This window comes from Bombus pyrosoma, linkage group LG3 (genome assembly GCF_014825855.1).
Source record: "Bombus pyrosoma isolate SC7728 linkage group LG3, ASM1482585v1, whole genome shotgun sequence".
NCBI lineage: Eukaryota > Metazoa > Arthropoda > Insecta > Hymenoptera > Apidae > Bombus > Bombus pyrosoma.
In genome coordinates, this window is record NC_057772.1 from 5,957,953 (window position 1) to 5,976,888 (window position 18,936).

Below are 18,936 nucleotides of genomic sequence, written 5' to 3' on the forward strand. Positions count from 1 at the left end.
ATAGCGCCATAGCGGTGTGTACATTGTCCCGCTCGTTCGTCGTTCGTGACGGGACGCTTACCGACGCTCGGCGTCGTTTCGTGGGATTTCGATTAATGAGTGACATACTCCAATCGAAATAGGCATTTTTGTCGTAATTGTTCTCACGGTGCGTCACACTACGATTATACAACATTCGTGAAGAACGGCTATTTGGAACGCGTGTGTGCTTTGCGAGGTGCGTGAACGGACGATAGTCAAACATGGAGAACAGGCCGGCGCCGCTCAGGTCCAGGCGGGTCTGTCGATTTTGCCTAACCGAAACTGAACCACTTTCTTTTATCTATGAAAGAGATCATAGTAAACCATTTCAAGTGCCACTTACACTGCAAATCATGTCGTGCGTCGCCATTGAGGTAATTATTTTCTCATAAAACGGCATCGACTGCCACTGATTCATTGTCTAACTACCTTTTGTATGATATTCTTAGAGAAGTCATACTTTTAAATATTATTGCTATACAACTTATTCGTTTCTTTTTTCTGTTAGAAGCATCGTTCTTTGTCCAATTATATCCGTTATTATCGATATCTTACATGGACCAAAATGCCAATAGACAGTGAATGGTATGATTTGGATAATGCAGATATGTTATTTGCCGATTGAGCAAAATTCATTCGATCATTTTTCGTTACAATTCGATCATAATAACTTAATTCACTAATACGATTGATATGTACGATCAATAATAGATCAATCGATATTTGAAAATTTTAAGTTTGGTATAATATTTTTTATTTATGTAAATGTAATTTACGAAATAAAATCATATATCATTGATAACTTCCTCTAAATGCTGCGATGGTAAAATGTAAAATACATCGTATTTTCGTTCTGATATTTTGTATTATCGATATTTATATACATACAGATGTATGAAATAAACATCATATAAAATAATTTACTACATCGTATCATGAAATAATTTTCTCTTGTTATAACAATTTAGGGTAATCAATTTTGGCGGGAAAGTAATTCACTTACTATATTCTATATCATTTTAATATTTTATATCATGTAATTTATAAAATATATGTAAACTTCAACTATTCTATTGATGATTACAATTTGACTTATACAACAAATTTAGATAAACTTTCTAATAAGATATTTATGTGTAAGCTTGTTTTTTGCATTAGATTATATTTTTTCAATAAATTTTTTATCAATATAAAGCAATTTTTTTATGTAATACATATTAACGTAATATGTTTAAGGTATATGCAGCTGATGGAATGCCACAAATGATATGCAGCATGTGTCGTTGGAATTTGGACAGATCTTATAAATTTAAGCTTCAGTGCAAAAAAGCAGATGAAGCGTTGAGAGCTTATCCATTGTCTGGTGTCTTACCAAGACCATTTCCACCGATTCCAAATGATCCTCCTGATATGAACAATAAACGACCTTTGGAGCAAAGATCTCAAAACGAAGGAAATAAAAAGCCTCGAGTTGATAGTTGTGATAGGGAGAGACGAGAAACACGAGAAAGGGATAGAGAGAGGGAAAGGGATAGGGATCGAGAAAGAGAAAGGGAAAGGGAAAAGGAAAGAGAAAGAGATAGGGAACGTGAAAGAGATAGGGACCGTGATAGAGAAAGGGAAAGAGAAAGAGATAGGGAACGTGAAAGAGACAGGCAAGTAGAAAAGCAAAGAGACAAAGAAGAACAACATGATTTTTATGAGGAGGAACAGGATGCTGGCAGTGAGGGAGATCAAGATACAAATAGTACTAAAGAGGAGCGAAAATTAGAGCCAGGTGAGATAAGAGTACATGCATGTGATCAATGTGATCGTACTTTTCCATTACGACAGGCTCTTGCTTTGCACGTTCAACGAGCTCATCGTGATCGTAATTATAAATGTACAGAATGTGATCGTATGTTCTTTTCTAAGTATGATCTTGGGAAACATATGACTACGCATTCAGAAGAGAAACCATTCTCTTGCCCGATATGTAACAAACAATTTTCAAGGGCAAATTTGTTACAACGTCATGAAAAGGTTCATAGAGATGAATTGCGTTATGGTTGTCAGCATTGTGACCGCGAATTCTTTACAACCGAAGAATTAGAAAAGCATGAGGATTCCGTACATAAAAAGGAGAAACCTTTCCAATGTAACATTTGCAACAAACGTTTCACGTACAAACAGGGTTTAGAACGTCATGAGGTACTACATAACGAAGATAAGACTTTTGTTTGCGAATATTGTAAGGAAGCGTTCCGTACAAGTACGAAGCTAGCTCGTCATTTAACGACGCATGCTGGACATCGACCATATTTATGTAAACTATGCCCTCGTTCATTCCTTTTATCTCATCATTTAACCAGACATATGCGAACACATTCTGTAGAAAAACGCCATGTTTGCGAAGATTGCGGTAAAGCATTCAAGCGTAAAGAGAGTTTGGAGGTACATCAGTTAACGCACACAAAACGCACAGGTATGGGATTGACATGTGATGTCTGCCAGGAATCATGCAGAAATAGGGCAGATTATGTCACACATATAAAACAACATATTGAAGCAGGTGAAAAAATGGGACCAGATGGATTACAACCAGACAATAAAACTAAACTTGATTTGGATTCTGACGAAGATGAAGAAGAAGAACAATATTCAGATGGAGATGATGATTACGAGCCACCAGCATATATTGTAAAAAAGCTTCCAAAACCGCTTAAGCCATCAGAAAGCGAAGAGGAACAAGAAAGATCGGAAAAGGAGGAAAATCAAAAAGAACAAGTTGTATATGTGAGGCATAAAGATGGAAATATGATTAAAAAGACAATTAAAACTTTGATGCCCATTCAGCGTAGAGAGGTACAAGACAGCAAGATAAAACAAAGTCCAACTACCAATCAATCTCAATCAGCTACAAAACCTCCACAGTCTAAACAAAATGAAGAACCTTCAAAGTCTTCCCGTGTTGATGAAACGGAAGCACAAGTTCAAAAAATTGTTGCATCTGTGTTTAAGGAGCATAAGATACCTCTGAAACATCAAAATGTTCAAGAACAAAATAAAGAATCATCTACACCTACGAATCAATTAAGACCTCAACAAGGACAAAGTAGTTCACAAAATCAAATTTCTACAAAAGACGAAAAGTCTGAAATTCCTATAGCGGTCAGTAATACACCAAAGGCTGTAAACACTGTTAAAGTAATAAAGAGAATCGTTGTGAGAAAACCTGGTAATACCGAGACTAGTACATCTACAGTAAAAGATGAAGATGCGACAGGTAGCACTTCTCAAACATCTAGTACAGGTCACAAAGTAACGAAAAGAGTAATTGTTCGTAGAATTATTCGTCAGGGAGATACTACCCGAGAAGTTATTATGAATCCTGATGGTACGATAATCGATCCAGCAGAATTAGCAAAGCTACCAACTGGTAACGTTGTAAAGAGAGTTGTCGTAAAGAAGCCACTTGATAAACACCAAAGTTTGGTTCAAGCGGTGTTGCAGTCAACTACGGATATTCGGCAACCAACTACTACAATAAAAAATAACGATACAGTACTAAGCGAATCTCCGAAATTTGAATTAAAAACATCTCAGTCCATAAATGCATCGTCTTCGGTAACAAAAACAACTGTATGTCCTGCATCGAAACCTGCATTAACGGTAGGAGATCAAGAAACTAAAGAAAAATTAGAACAGCTGGAAAAGAGAGTCGAACAACAACGCTTAAAGATTGAAGAATTAGAGGCTCGTAAGCAACAAGAATATGAACCTATTGAAGAAATGTCTCCTGAACGTCACGACGAATCTGATGATGAACAGCAATTACCATTAAAAAGAGTGTTTGTAAAGAAAAAGCAAAGTATGTACGATGAAGAACAAGAATATAATGACAATGATGTAGCAATAACTTCTGCAACAACCTCTGTAACAACTCCTGCAACGACTCCAATAACAACAATAAAAATAGATGATATTCAGCCTGAACCAGAAAAGGAGAAAGAAAAGAGTAAATCTGAGGTACAAGTAGAAAATATATCAAAGGATATTACAGTAACGCCGAAACTAGCTACTACAACAGTTGTACCAGTACCAACAACGACAGCAGCAGTAGCAATACCAGTAATGACAACAGCCATAGCAATACCAACAACTGTTAATACTAGAAGAGAAGGTAAACCATTGATAACCAGTTCCAAAGTCTATGGAAATAAAAAGATTATTGTTATAAAAACAGAAGAAGCATCGGAAGTGGAAGAAATGAGTCGGGAATTGTGTAGTATATTAGATTCAGCTGATTCTGTAGTCAAGATGCAAGAAACAGTTTTAAGTAACCTCACTCAAATATCTTCTATCGGAGAATGTTCTCAGAAGAACTATAATGATAAACCAACAGCTGGACCATCTATCTCCGAGGATTACTCAGTGAAAGAAGAGGCTGTTGTTGAAACTACTTCTCAGGATCAAGAAGTAGATATTAAGTTAGAGAATACTGTTCCCATGGATGTGTCTGATCCCCAAGAATCTGATATTAAAATTGAGTCAGTATCTCAAGAAGAAGTTATGGAACAACCTGAACAAAATTCAAATTTGACTTTAGACGAACAAGATCTTTCAGAATCAACAGATATCTTTGAACCATCGGATAATGTATTAGAGGTACAAAAGAGTCAATTGGACGATTCTGTAATAGAACTCGAACATGGAAGTCACGCAATCAGTTTAAACGACACCAATGACAGTCAAGATAGTCTCGAAGACAAACTTCAACAAATGGAGGGTTAAATTTTCTATTAGGAAATAACGACGAAACGCGCTTTCATTTAAAATTCATATATCCCTTATCTTTTCAACCCATATCGACATTTTAAATCATAATTTTATACATTCAAAATTCAATCCTTATACATCTGTAATAAATACGGATAAACATTTTAATCATTAGATTCGTCAATCATATAAATTTAAAAACTGATCAATGTATATCTTTCAAATTTCTTTATTTCTCCTTCTTTTTATTTTCTGTACGGCAACTGTAACATTATGTCTACAATTTTGAGCGATACCAATAACATATAAAAATAAGTTAATGCCTAGTAATTATAATTTTCATATAAGAACGTAAATTTAGCTAATGAAAAAGGTACGTTTATTTTTACGTTCTGCACTTATACAAATGTTATACAAATTTTTTTATCTTCATTAATGTGAAAATATATTATAGAAATATTAAAAAAATGAAATCATCGTCGTTGTAAATTTAAGTATTCATTCTAGATATCTGTCTTATAAATTAGTATTTGCGCATGTAGATACTAAACATAAGGCATTTTTGTGTATATATGTCAACAGTAATACTATACTCGATTTTTTTATTTGTTTCAATTATAGGTGAAATTGTCCCATTTTAATGATATATTACATTTTTTTACCATTGTTATACACTTGATTCCACCTTTGGGAATATACAAGGTACTTTAAAGGATTAAACTTACTGTAATATTTAATCACATTATGCTAATTTTGTCAAGCTAGAATGGAAAAGGAACATGAATTATTCAATATTCTATAAACATTTCAAACTATGTATCAAATACAAAGTATGCTGTGTAAATGTAAAATTAAAAGTGTTGCTTATTTTTTGGGAATACCTTCATCGCACATATACATAGTACAAATAACACGTGTCATTGTACTTTCATACAAAATATTTACATTTTATTTCATACAATTGGTTATAGCACATACTTAGATATGCATGCATTTCATTATTAATATATCCAAACATGATTAAATATGTGATATATTATTCCAATTATACTTTAATATGCAATCTATAACAAAATCATCGTTATTCATAACATGTATCTTATAAATTTAAAAAATACAATAGATATAAAATATAGGAATACGAAGAATGATATTTAATTGATCATTTACCTATGAGGATGTATAAATATTGATTAAATATTGAAAACGCATTGTCACCAGAATTTATAAATTAGATATTGCATGTTACATATTCTGATCATCTATTATACATATATAATATTAATTATATAGTCGTAACCTAAAGTATAATATATCAATGTCGATAAATAAAATACTACAAATTAACATAGATTAACTTATATTGGCATTCATCGAATATGATTTTCTATATCAATGATGTATGAAAGGCTAGTTCGTATATAATTTTTGATAATTTATCGACAGTTTATAAGTGTTTTATAAACTATTTCCAATAAATAGGTTGCATCTAACTGGCAGAAGATGTCGACACTATAACATTTCAGTTCGGCAGAATCAATCTTTGGCTTGCAACAACTCCGTTCAGTAAAATATGTGTGATACAAAAGAGCGACTTAACGTTACAGGTAAAGTACATGTATGTATTTAAATATAAGCGAACAAATGCATATTTGTATATCGGATAAACTAAATTCATCACACATATGATTATTAAGATGAATTGCATAAATTGTAAACAAATTACTTTGCTCTTTCTATATGATCAGCATTCATGAGTATTATGTTCTCTAACTGTTTAAATATTTTCGGCTGATTACACGTTGATTAAATAACTGTAATAGCATAAAATTCACATATTTCACCCACTTAAATCATTACATAAATAACGATTCAGCAATTGAGAATGCGATGGTTAGCGATAGTTAGAGCGTCAAGCGGGGTTATCTTTCCTCTTGCTGGTAAGATTCTGTAGCTGTAAAAATAACACTTCGAATATTTCCGATTTCATCGATTATCATAATTATAACATACGATATAAAAATATGATATTTCCGTCTTCGAATCTTTCTTTATGTCGGCATCATTTTTAAAGTCCACCGTGTCCGCTGTCTATGTACTCGAACTTCTGTGAAGCAAACACGATATAGAAGATTTAAAGAAAGGAAAGACAAACGATTATCCATCATGCTTATTTTCAAGGAACACATAACAGTATCAAACGTAGAAAGATTCTACAACGAAAATCATCATATCGTTCAGCCTAAAGGTAAATGCTTTATTTGTAATATGTCCATGAAACGATAATGTTTTGGTCAATTATTTCGATAGATATCAGCGAAGGGTAATTAGAAAGAAAAATCATTTTCGTAATCGATTTAAATGTGTCGAGAATTCCGCTAAATTCTTCGTTTTTACTGTACCTCCTTCTCGTCCGTCGCAGCGACCGTGTACACTCGGTTGGAATTTTTCGATTCTTTCGCAGGACCGATTACGAACGCGTAGATCAATCCAGCTGCCATACCACCAAGGATTGGACCAACCCAATACAGCCAGTGATCCTCATATATATCCATTACAATGGCGCTACCGAGTGATCGAGCTGGATTCATACCTGCGCCAGTTCTTGGTATCTGTTAAAGCAATACAGTATAGTCAAAGGCATGTGATAAGTATTACAAGAACTTCGGAATATTCAAGTTTAACTATCGCGAGTTATGAGCAGAAAAATAGATTTTAATATATAGTAAGGAAAGAACATTTCGATTTATTTAATTCTTTGCTAAATTCGCCAAGAAAAATGTAAACGCCTCGATTTATTCTGTCGATTTAATATGATACTCGAATTGCGTTATGACAAATAAAGAATGCGTCTGATGAAGGTCGTTGCAAGTCGTCAGAAATAACGATAAAAATAAAAATAATGGATTTTTTCTTAGAGTAATATAAGAAAGTGACACGAACCGAAGAAGGCAATAAGCTCATAGTTCGCTAAAAATATATCGCGTAAATATATTTGCAATTCTCTTATATTAACAAAATAATTAATCAGTATATCGTAAGCTTAGATATGAACAATTGTTAAGGTGGTTCTATCTAAAGTAGAAGAATGTATCTTACACCGACGATATGACAGAGAGAAACTGTAAATCCGATTATAAGAGGAGCAATCCCCTTGCTGTCTGGTTTTGCTGCATCGCATGCACCACATACGACCAGAACCAATGCGAAGGCGAGGAAAAATTCTATACCGAAACCTTGGACAGGAGTAACGCCTGGTGAAAGAGATACTACGCCTAAAACATGTTCCATCCTTTCGGGAGATAACGCTTTTAGTATACCAGATCCTGCTATTGCGCCTATACATTGAAGTATTACGTACAGCAGGCCTCTGATAACTGGCACCTGTAAAACAAAGTAAGTGTTTCGGTACATTTTATAACGCATAAATTAATTCATCCTATAAAAGCTATTAGTTCATCGGTAAAAATAATACATAAATATCTTCTGTAAAGCACAACGTGTATGTATAACAAATTATCGTAGATTACACTAGGTACGTATTGTTATTCTTCGAGATCAAATAATTCCATATCATCGTCGAATGATCGTCTATACGTCATTATGAATGAATTATCTTGCAAGCAATTGTGTGACTAAACCGTATACAACAGAAGCTGAATAAATTATCGATAAATCAATGCGTTAGTAATCGATATCCAAGAAATGATCACGCGTTTCACGGTTTGTATAACTAGGCGGGAAGAATGAATCTAACCGTGTTGAATATTCTATTAATAGTTCTACGGTGATTATGATATGTATCATTTATATTTTGTACGATGTTCAGGATATTTAGTCCACAAAAATATTCCACGTAGGAAGAAAGTAGATAAATACTTTTCGAGTGACCTGTGGCCTACGTGTATGTTAAAAATTAGTCGACGACGAAGATTTCATGATTCTAAGAAACGATCACGATCTTCGATCATTACCTTGCCAATCACCATTAATCCGAACGTGACAGCGGGATTAACATGACCACCAGAAATATGTCCTATTCCTTGAATCGCTGCGGCTACAGTCAAACCAAAAGCCAAGCTTATGGCCAGGACATTGCCCGTGACGACAGATCCACAGCCAAAGAAGTTCAACAGCAACGTACCAAGAAATTCTGCGATCAGTGCTCGGTAAAGGCCAGCTTTTTTATTGGTCAGCTCGTCTGTACCTAAAGTCTCCTTTAAATTTGCCATCTGTAAAAAGGTTCGTCCGATTGATTTGGCTTTACCAGGCACCTACAAACATTAGAACGTTATGTCCATTTATTGTAATAACCGAAACGGAACGCTGTATCGGTAACCCAAGTCAGTCACAGAACGTTTCAACCATAAAAAGCAATGTCTAGTTTTTCACATAGTTTTTCATGTCGTCTACGATTCTCATTCGTTCAATCGGCAGACCTTGAGTCACTCTTGGCAAAGGAAAAGATTCCGAAGGGCAACTCGATCCTTTTGCGCAACGTCGTTAAAGAACGGTTAACGGTCCCGTTAACTTGGAAAAAAATGTAACGAAGCTGTTTAGAGGTGGGTCAATAACATCTAGAATTTTTCATGTTACAGTTTATAACGAACACATTTTCGTAACGTATCGAATGTAAAATTTCGTACCGCGGAGGTAGAATTGCCTGTATAAAATGCTTGCACGAAGTTAACGTTGAAACCGTATCTAGGAAGTATCCTAAATTTAGAAAAACAATTTTGTTTTAATGTCCTCGTTTCACGGCTATAACTACAAGAGAAACTTGGTAATTTATTTTTATAGTTCGGTTAACTTCTCTTTAAATAAGTTAACAGCTTCCGCCGTTGATCCTTAAAATCAATAACGAAGATCAAACGTATCGTTAGATATTTCAATTTTCGTCGTTCTCTAGACGACTATCGTGCGTTAACACAATGCGGAATCCATACCGCGTATCAATGTCATCTTCTGTTTTTATATCTTTTAACGATCTAACACCTGTTCTGAACATTTTTTTTAGGCGAGATCAACTAGAAAGAAATGAGCGTTCTTCGCTGTTCGTTACGGAAGATAGGAAACCCTCCCGCATTGAACGTGTTATCCAGAGATTCCATTCCATTAATTCTCGAACGGATGAGGTCGTTTCTGATCCATCGTTCATTAACCACTTTGAAAATGAAGCCGGTCGATCGTTTAACAGTTCCGTCGATTCGCGTCATAGATTTAGATCGAGGCCGTGGGCATGTGCATACATATGCATGTACATACGTACGGCACGTCGTATGTGTAGTTTGTACCGTTACGAATTACGTTGGAGAAACGAATCGTTAGGTTAACGAGAGACGCATCCAGGTTGCATTAGGCTCAGGTGTAGATGAGCGGTTTGCGTCGATGTCACCGCTTCGTTTACGCATTTTTCTTGCAGTTCACAAGAGCGCTTTCTGCGTTAATTCCATTTTCATTCATTCATATTTGCTTGGTTACAATTTAGCCATGGATACGACAACCCGTTATCGGAATTACAAAAGAACAGTTAACAAAAATAGTTAATAAAACAATAGTAAATAAAAAAAATTCTTTAAATATAAAAGATACTTTCATCAGTGCCAGACTTTGCAAAGACAAATGAGAAGAGACGAAACAGAGAATGAGACAAATTTTGTAATTATTTTCGTACGACCGTGAAATCTTTTGACGAATTAAGCATAAAAATTTATGAAAATTGGATGTAGAGTCCGATTGCTCCGTAAACCACCTGTGTGAATTGAGTTATATAAAACAATGTAGCGTTTCACCACCGAAGGTCAATATTCCGATTCGCAGCCAAGCAGTAGAAGCTTTTGTCTTGATAGACTAAAACTTGCCGCCTAATCGTTGCTCGCTGCAAAGTTGCGTCTCGCGCGATTTATTTCGTATAAATCTATACTGTTTCAAAACGCAGCGGCAAATGGACGCTAACGTAAACCGCTCGTCTACGCCGGGCCTTACTCATGCAGATCGTCATATCCTCGACAAGTATGACAGGCGGTCCCAATCGCTAGGAATTACTTAATCATTCCTGTTAAAATACCGCCCGAGCTAATCGTCACCCACGCCAGCGGCACGTCATTGCGTTTTAAGCCTCGCGTACTTGACGCAAATATCTTAACGCGGATCTAGGTCGGTCATCTTCTACCCTTTCCTAATTTCCGTCCTGCCTTCCACGATGAACGAGTTCGTTACGGCCCATTTTCTAATAAAACTCTCGCTCGAGCTTCTCGTTTCAGCGAATATCCGCGGGTGGATCGCGCGACGAGGGAAGCGAATAAAATTGCAAATAGGATGAAAAGGAACGGGAGGACAATACAAGGAATCGTCAACGAGTTTACGTCCGAGACGAGTGAAAAAACTTGACGTTCGGCCGATTCAATAATGGATTTAATTCGGGTGAGATCATCCATAGGCAAAAGTAGAGACTGCGACACGCCATTCTCATCTCGTGCAATTTCCACGCTGCAGCGTGTGTCACGTGCACGATAATCGTTTGCAACTACGAAAACTTGTGACTTCTATAAATAGAAAGATACACCGGGATGCGAGTATAAAGGTAAAGGATCTCTGGAAATCTTTGCCTATAAAAATTACTCGTCGAGTATCGACGTGTATGGAACGTGAAACGTTCACACACGTTTTATTTATTTGAATAGTACTGTACGCGTCGAACGTTACGGTAAATGGTAGTTTGATCTTCCTTCGTTACACAAACGGTAAAGTAAATAAAATGCGGAAAAATGTTAAGCGAAGCTACGTTATTTACTTTATCTGCGCTCGTATGTCCGCGGTTTGACTCGCGTATGTGGCCACTCCTTTACGTGAAAAGACAAAGGAAATACATCCATCGTTGATACCATAAATAGTTGGCAGTGAAACATTTCATTTCGATTATCTTACGTAAAATGATATTTACGGAAACCGTTAATGGCACCATCCATTTGCTGATATTTCGATCTTTGTTTCTTTTTATTTTATTCGTTTCGTACATATTTGACCGTCGTAACGAAATTCCAGGCAACGGACTAACTGTTTGTGCAAATAAATTATTGATCGTAAAGCTAGCAGATCGACTACTCTTCGACCAGGCATCTGGCACGTGTGTCATTAAAAGTGTCGTTCAAACTCCGTTTACCTTTGTATCGGGGGTGTTCGATTCTTTCTGGTGATGTCACGCATCGAGATTATTTCTTCCTTGCGCGCAACGCAACTCGATATAACGATTTGTATTCTACAAATTCGAGGGGTTTCTGGTTTCTACGCGATACCCTCTCCCTCTGTTCGATAAACAACGACAACCAATTCACGATTTTCTCCTTTAAAGAGAAAATAACGACAACGATTCTCGCTTTCATATTATACGAAGCCGTCGAAGGTTGTAACGGACGTTGAATAACAATATTTTATGACCCGTTCGTGTATAATTTTAATTCGCTAGGCGCTTTTCTTCATCGGTTTTCATAAAGCCATTAGATTTATAGCCGCCGTATAGTTTCCCCGCGACTGGTTCTCGGAATTGACTATTGCAAACAGAATCATTTACCTTAGATTCCAAGTGACCTCATTAAATTACGTGGTATTTTTCTCTGGCTTTTATTACATGGTGCACAATATTGTACGAAGATATCGTTTTGCGTCCTTTCCTGCATATCGTTTAACCGGATCTATAGCGTCACGACGAGGGAAAAGATGAAGCAAGAATTCATCGATTTTCTCACTCAAGAATGGTAATTACGCTGAACGTATCCGTACATTGAAATTTCGTTTCTTTTTATTTTTCATTCCTTTCTTATTCTTTTCTTTTTTTTCTTTTTATTTTTGTTACCATTCGATCGGATTCGTGAAAGCAGCGGGAGCCGGTCGATTTCACATAGATCGGTTGTTACGTCTTCAGCGATTTATTGTCGTGCACTGCTCAACCATGATGGTCGTTACCCTTATATGGTTTAGTACAGGTGCGCGATATCTCTCCTTATCTCTATTCATTTCTTTCTCTCTTATCCTGCTTTCTTTAATCGGCAATAAAGAGGACGTTAAAAGTTTTCTTGTTCTTTCACGTTAGCTTAATACGTGTATTTGAAATATAGCGTAAGACGAGCTTTCTTCTTTGACAGTTTGCCATTGCTACTATTCCTGGCAGATCTTGTACAGCGTAGACGTGATTCCTCGTCGATAGGTCCAACATTTTGATGTATTTGTGTAATATGCAAAAACATGTAATAAAAAATATTCAAAGTAAAAGAATATAGTTGTTACGATATTTAATAGGCGTAATGAATCTTTATGCAAATTACATTTCCTTAGTTGTATCAATGGAAATACGAAATTGCGTAAAAGTTTACGATCTATTCGATATAAGTTTCTCTCCTGTGTTCACTTTTTGGTGAAAATTAATTTTGAACAGTGGCGAGATACACGCGCACTCGATCACGGATTGATCTGATGAAATTGTTCAATTTCTTTTCATAAAAGCGTGCGATCTCCTTTAAAGCTTCCGAGGTGGTAGCGAACGCCACTCCTGCCCCGGCTGATACTACTGATTCTATTTTACAGGCGAGCTAATGGACAGTAATTCTACTGTCACAGCAACGTTGTTATTAAAGCGTCTCGTCATTTTTAAAAGACGCATACAATGTAACTGTTGTTGTTTGCTTAACCCATTTATCTCTCGTGAAACTATTTCGAGAACATGTAATATCGATAGGCGACCAACAATTATAGATTTCGAAATTCTATTAATTAGTAATGTTGCACGAATTATATATGTGCTAATATAAATTCTTTATTTAGAAAATTGAAATTATTTTTATCTCTAGGCTGAGTACTTCTTGAATAGTTGCAACGCAACGTATACAATGCACACGTATACATAAGATATGCATAGGCATTCACAATCCGCGGTTTAATCGTAGATATTTCTATTATGTATATATAATTAGTAATTATCTCGCGCGCGTAATCATATTTGTTGTTCATATGCAACAAGTTACTTGGCTACATTCGTAATGCAAGACTATAACGAAATAAAACTCATTGTGTACAATATAATTTCGTAATGAAGCAAATATACATAGTTTACTACGGCGAAAAGTAATTTTAATACATTTTATCTAGAGTTCGGATTTATCAAGGCTTATTTGATAAACATAATAATGGTACTCGCTAACGATAAGTTTCCTTGCGATGCGTACGATGTTGAGTAAAAATAGAAGTATCGCTTTAACGTTTATCATTATGATTTATACCATGTACTGTTATTGCACTTCATTAAGACATTCGTTAATCATTCTCCATTGTCACAATGATTCTCATATTTTATATCACACTATTTGTAATATAAACTTTCGTTTACTGTTGTTACTTCATTTTAATCGCACTATGCTTCTGTTATCGTTCTGTCTCGTAAAAACTTGCACGACTCAAACAACAAGCTGACTTTTCGTAAACACCGTACTGTTTGTGTAACAAAAGCCGTATTATATATTCATATCTACATTTGGTAAACGAAATTGAATCTTACGTTAATGTAAACGAGAATATCAACTAAATCGATACACAAACGTCAAAGCTGTGAAGTGGCAAAGTCACAAGAAGGATCTCGAATTAATTCGAATAAATTAACTAAAATATCGATCGAAATATAAAGAAAGAAGCTTACCTTGAATATGGTCCGAGTCAATGCAGAAGCTAGGTAATCGCTTTTAAAAGTTTTCTGTGATTTTCTCAGCAACGGATCCTGTCACAGGCTTCGCGGCAGTAGCTCTCGGAAAAGCGAATGCTCTGCAAGAGTTACCGAACGACAACTGTCGAGGCTGCCGAGCATAGAAACCAACTGGTCTCACGTAGGTATCTAACTGCGTCTGTTCTGGTACTCTGCTAGATGCTACCAGAGTAGGGATATCACGGTTAAAACGAACGACGATCTCCAGGTAACAGCGTTGTTTTAATTTTGCTGCCACACGAAACATAACTCGATGCGAAACAAACGCGTATTATATCATTCGGTTAGCAAATATTAGAATTTTCTACCCTTCTAGGAATTACATCGATGTCTTTGATTTTGTCTTTCGTGTACAATTAACACGATACGGCAGTCACATTTTTCCTACCTTTCAAAATTTCAATATTTTTCCATCTAAACTAGTATTTGTTAAATCTATCTATCGCCTTTTACTGTACTTTATTTCCATTATTATTGTTACAGAATCGGAGGCAGGATCGCAACTAATTAGTATGGTAAAGAAGAGCGGAATGAAATTAAAAAATTTTTTGATTTAATTTAAACACATGTCGTGGGTATTACATGTTACAAGCATAAAGGTGTTACACGCCAAAGGCGCGAAATATGGCGAAAATCGGAAAGACAAGAAATTTATTGAATCGCATGCGGTTCGACAGTAAATGTATTTAGATATTGCTTTATGGCAGGGGCGCGCCTATCTCCGGATGATTCTACCTTATTTGTAACGCGTTATTTGTACCATTGTGTTCTTACTATCACTGATGACGCGATAATTAAACGGAATGAGAGTAAAACCAATGTCCTTCATAGGCTAACAAAGGAAATTGAAAGGAAGTTTTTATAATACATGGAGTTACGAAAGAACGAGCAAATAATAATGTTCGTAATATATTTCGTTAAAATTATTCGGAAATTACAAAATAGTAATTTTACTTGCTATATTTCTCACGCTATCGATGTTTCCCTTTTTCCTAGTATCGTATCTGTCGTTATTTATATTAGCGACGAGCGAGTTCGTGTTTTCCAATTAGAAAACGGAAACGTAGTCGACAACGAGATTTCCGCGCAGAACAGCCGATGCAGAACGTTACGAGTTGCGTATTCGCGATTACATTCGAGGAAAAATATCTAAACACGACCGCAGATCTATTTCTTTTTCGCGAAATATAATTCGATAAAAACAAATCGTTTGAAGAAAGAAATGAGAACAACAATTTACTATCAACCTTGATGCAAAGAAATACCTAGAAATTACTACATCCGTTGATTAATCTCGCCAAGTGCACAATTAGTATTTTTGATTGACGCAGTGACATTTTATTGAACTCGTGACGCAACCTCGATTTCGATTTGATTCTTTGAAACGAAAATAGGTCGATAAATGTATCCAGAAAATGTCAGTATTTCAACTTCTAGTATTTTGACTCTGCCACGATCCTCGAATTTTTATATTTTAAACTCGCACCGATTTTAAAAAATAACAAGAATTTGTAACGTTCGAAGAAGATTCAACTTGAAATTGAAACTGGAAAAATAACGATAAGGACTCTCTCGTCTGTTATCGAAGCACGAGATATTTTCTACCGTTAGAAAAATACACTTGGGTCGGAAATAACCGAAGAAACGCAGCGGGGTTGAATATTTTTTACTAACAATTTCAGAAACAATAGTAACACGCGCGTGACCACGTACCCCTGAAAGCTCTTACCTGCGATTTGTATGCAACGATCTCTCCCTCTACCGTCGTATTTCGATCATATGTCAAATTGACAAGTTGCTGGGTTTACCCCCTTATTTGTTCAGCATTCTTTCTTAACGTTCAATCGAACGTTCACGACGATTGGCTACAAATTTAACGGTGCCCGTGCAGGCCATCCGTATCTGTTGCCATACAGACGGTGTCGAGCGTGAATATATTCTTGCATTACGTTCGTCAAAAGCGAAGGAACCGTTAAAGATTGTCAGATCGCAGTTATCGTTGCAAGGAAACGTCATTACGTCGTTAGAAATAAATTTCTGTTTACGTAGCATAACTCCTTGAAAAGATTATGCAATTTACGAAAGGTGTATGTTCGCGGTTAATTACAATCAGATATAAAAATAATCGTACAGGATGAACCGTTTAGTGTTACAAATTGATCGAATGGCCAATCTGCATTTCTAAACGCAACGTTGCACGCCTCCGCTGATTCTCTACTTGAGAATGATTTAATTCGACCATATATCAGGTGCCTTAACGAGATTAACTTGCCGCGTTATGTTAATTAATCTTGAGTGGTTTCCTATAAAAAGACCATTATACGTTAATCAAACATCGTGTATCGTTTCTTCGTTATGTTTGTTTATTAATAATGTCATAATTAGCTAATCTCTCCCGCGTCGTTTGGCTCGCGTCTTATCGTCATTAAACAAATTCATTTCTTCGATACCAGACAAATCGCAGAAGCGACAACCATATATATTTATCGTAACGTCGTTTCGAATCGAATGAAATTAATGACGGCCTTTTCCAATAATAATTTTTCATAGGGCAAATTGTTCATTTTGAAAATCGTACTATACCGTTTCCTCTAGTCCTTTTTTAGATCGACGGTAAAGTTCAAGGTCCTCCGCATGATGGTGCACACTCAAAACTTGATACGAAGTCGTTCGTGGAAGCATCTGTTACTTTACAGACCTAGTATACGTATATAGGATGGATCAAAAGGATCGAACATTTTAAAGAGTTAAGTGTATGGTATGAAACTTAAGATTAAATTATCAAAACTTAAATAATAATAATAATATACGCGCCTAATATATACGCTACATATATATATATATATATATATATATACTAAAATTGTATACGTATACATATATCTAAATTGCTTCTGTACCTTGGGTATGTCAGTTTCAGGTTCTCAGAATTTCGTGAGCCACTCGAAAAATTATCTCGTTCAAGATAACGGAAAGCATTCTTTTTCTTTGTCCACCCTGTACGTACGCGCGTAATAAGCCTGCGTACGTTCCCGGGAATGCAATAGTACAACAGGATCATCATCATCATCGTCATTATCGTTATTAGCACTCCTTCTACGAGTTCACCACTGTCAACTGGTTCATCGTCTTGTTGTTTTTCCGCAGAACATATATCTGGCTGATAAGAATGTATTTCTTTGCGTACACGCGCTCTGTATGTTATACACACGGACAATCGTTCTCACAACGCGCACATAGGTCGCTACTGGCAATTATCTTCCCCCTTACAAACGCGTCGTTCTTTTTCTCCACAGAAATCTAACTGTTCTTCAATGTCGATGAACCATGTATGGCTTGGAAGAAGATGAACGTTTCAACGACGCGCGTTCCCTGCACGAATTTCGAGTTTCGACCACTGGATGGCCTGGAACGGCAAAAGGAATAATCCGTAAGATCGCATTGATTCTCGGAGAAGAGGTGTGCACGAAATTTGTAGCACCGGCGCTGCTTTGTGTCAGGCATTAAGAAGTCGGAATGTAATGAGAAACAGCCGCCTCGCCTTAAACACACCCTAATCTCCTTTTGGTTCTCAATTTAGAGCATGTATGCGCTTGTTCGAGGAACACCTTCTCTGTCGGCCTTGACAAAGCCCTGTTTCGATGGTACAAGTTCATTAATCTTCGGACAAAGTATCCTTCGTGAAAAGAAACGAAGTCGTAGAAATTGGATCGAGAGGCTCCGCGGACAAGAAGCACATGCCACGATACTATAAATTCATAGAAAGATCGAGCAAATCATTCTCGAGCGTTATCGACAGGCTGAGGATTTTTATCCATTTATGAGATATTTAAAAACACGAACATTTTCGGAACGCTCGTGATATGCGAAAAGATATAAAAAATATCTGAAGCAAAATTATGCAAGTTAGAGGATGAGACGAATCCTTATATGCGTTCTGTTTCTTTAATTATCTCCGTAAGGATACGTATTTGCATAAAAATCTTCAGTTTGATCGTTGATTAAGTGATTTCTAATCTTAGAATCCATTTTTGTATCGTTATCAGCCAATTGATAATACCGAGAGCCAGTAACCGAAAATGTAGACGTAGCACGTGCTGTTTCTCTATCGAATTCCTCGATCTAATTAAAACAGTGTGTACCAATTGAATGGCGCAAATGATTTACTGTTCGGTATAATTGTTCGAAGTAGTTGTCATTAGATAAATGGTAGCAAGTCGTACATCATGTTAATACATCCGTAGATGTCGATGAAAGGGTATGATACTGTAGAAATAGCGGAACGTAGATATGAAACTTTAATAATTGTACAATTGTTCTGTTTGCGTGCATCAAGTATTACGATAAAGGATTTATGTCTGTAAGATATAAGTATCGTACAATGAACGATGATTCTTGTAACTTCTTTC

General features: G+C 36.0%; 2 protein-coding genes across 6 annotated transcripts; one reads left to right on the forward strand and one right to left on the reverse strand.

Moving 5' to 3' along the window:
• Positions 1-3: 3 nt before the first annotated feature.
• LOC122577955 lies at positions 4-5,636 on the forward strand. Of its 2 annotated transcripts, XM_043749706.1 has the most exons (3): positions 254-395; positions 530-606; positions 1,258-5,636. In XM_043749706.1, the coding sequence occupies exons 2-3, from the start codon at positions 604-606 to the stop codon at positions 4,792-4,794; spliced, it is 3,540 nt and encodes a 1,179-aa protein (XP_043605641.1). In that variant the 5' UTR covers positions 254-395; positions 530-603; the 3' UTR covers positions 4,795-5,636. The 2 variants fall into 2 exon arrangements, with proteins under 2 accessions (XP_043605640.1, XP_043605641.1); XM_043749705.1 differs by lacking the exon at positions 530-606 and having other exon boundaries at positions 4-395.
• A 63-nt stretch (positions 5,637-5,699) lies between these two features.
• On the reverse strand, positions 5,700-14,620 carry LOC122577966 (aquaporin AQPAn.G). Of its 4 annotated transcripts, XR_006320450.1 has the most exons (6): positions 14,465-14,620; positions 8,754-9,011; positions 7,879-8,163; positions 7,182-7,391; positions 6,793-6,886; positions 5,700-6,733 (listed from the first exon to the last, which is right to left on the reverse strand). XR_006320450.1 is itself a non-coding variant. In XM_043749729.1 (5 exons), the coding sequence occupies exons 2-5, from the start codon at positions 9,009-9,011 to the stop codon at positions 6,692-6,694; spliced, it is 795 nt and encodes a 264-aa protein (XP_043605664.1). In that variant the 5' UTR covers positions 14,465-14,620; the 3' UTR covers positions 5,700-6,691. The 4 variants fall into 4 exon arrangements, 3 of the variants coding, with proteins under 3 accessions (XP_043605664.1, XP_043605666.1, XP_043605665.1); XM_043749729.1 differs by lacking the exon at positions 6,793-6,886; XM_043749731.1 differs by having other exon boundaries at positions 5,700-6,886.
• Between the last annotated feature and the right edge of the window lie 4,316 nt (positions 14,621-18,936).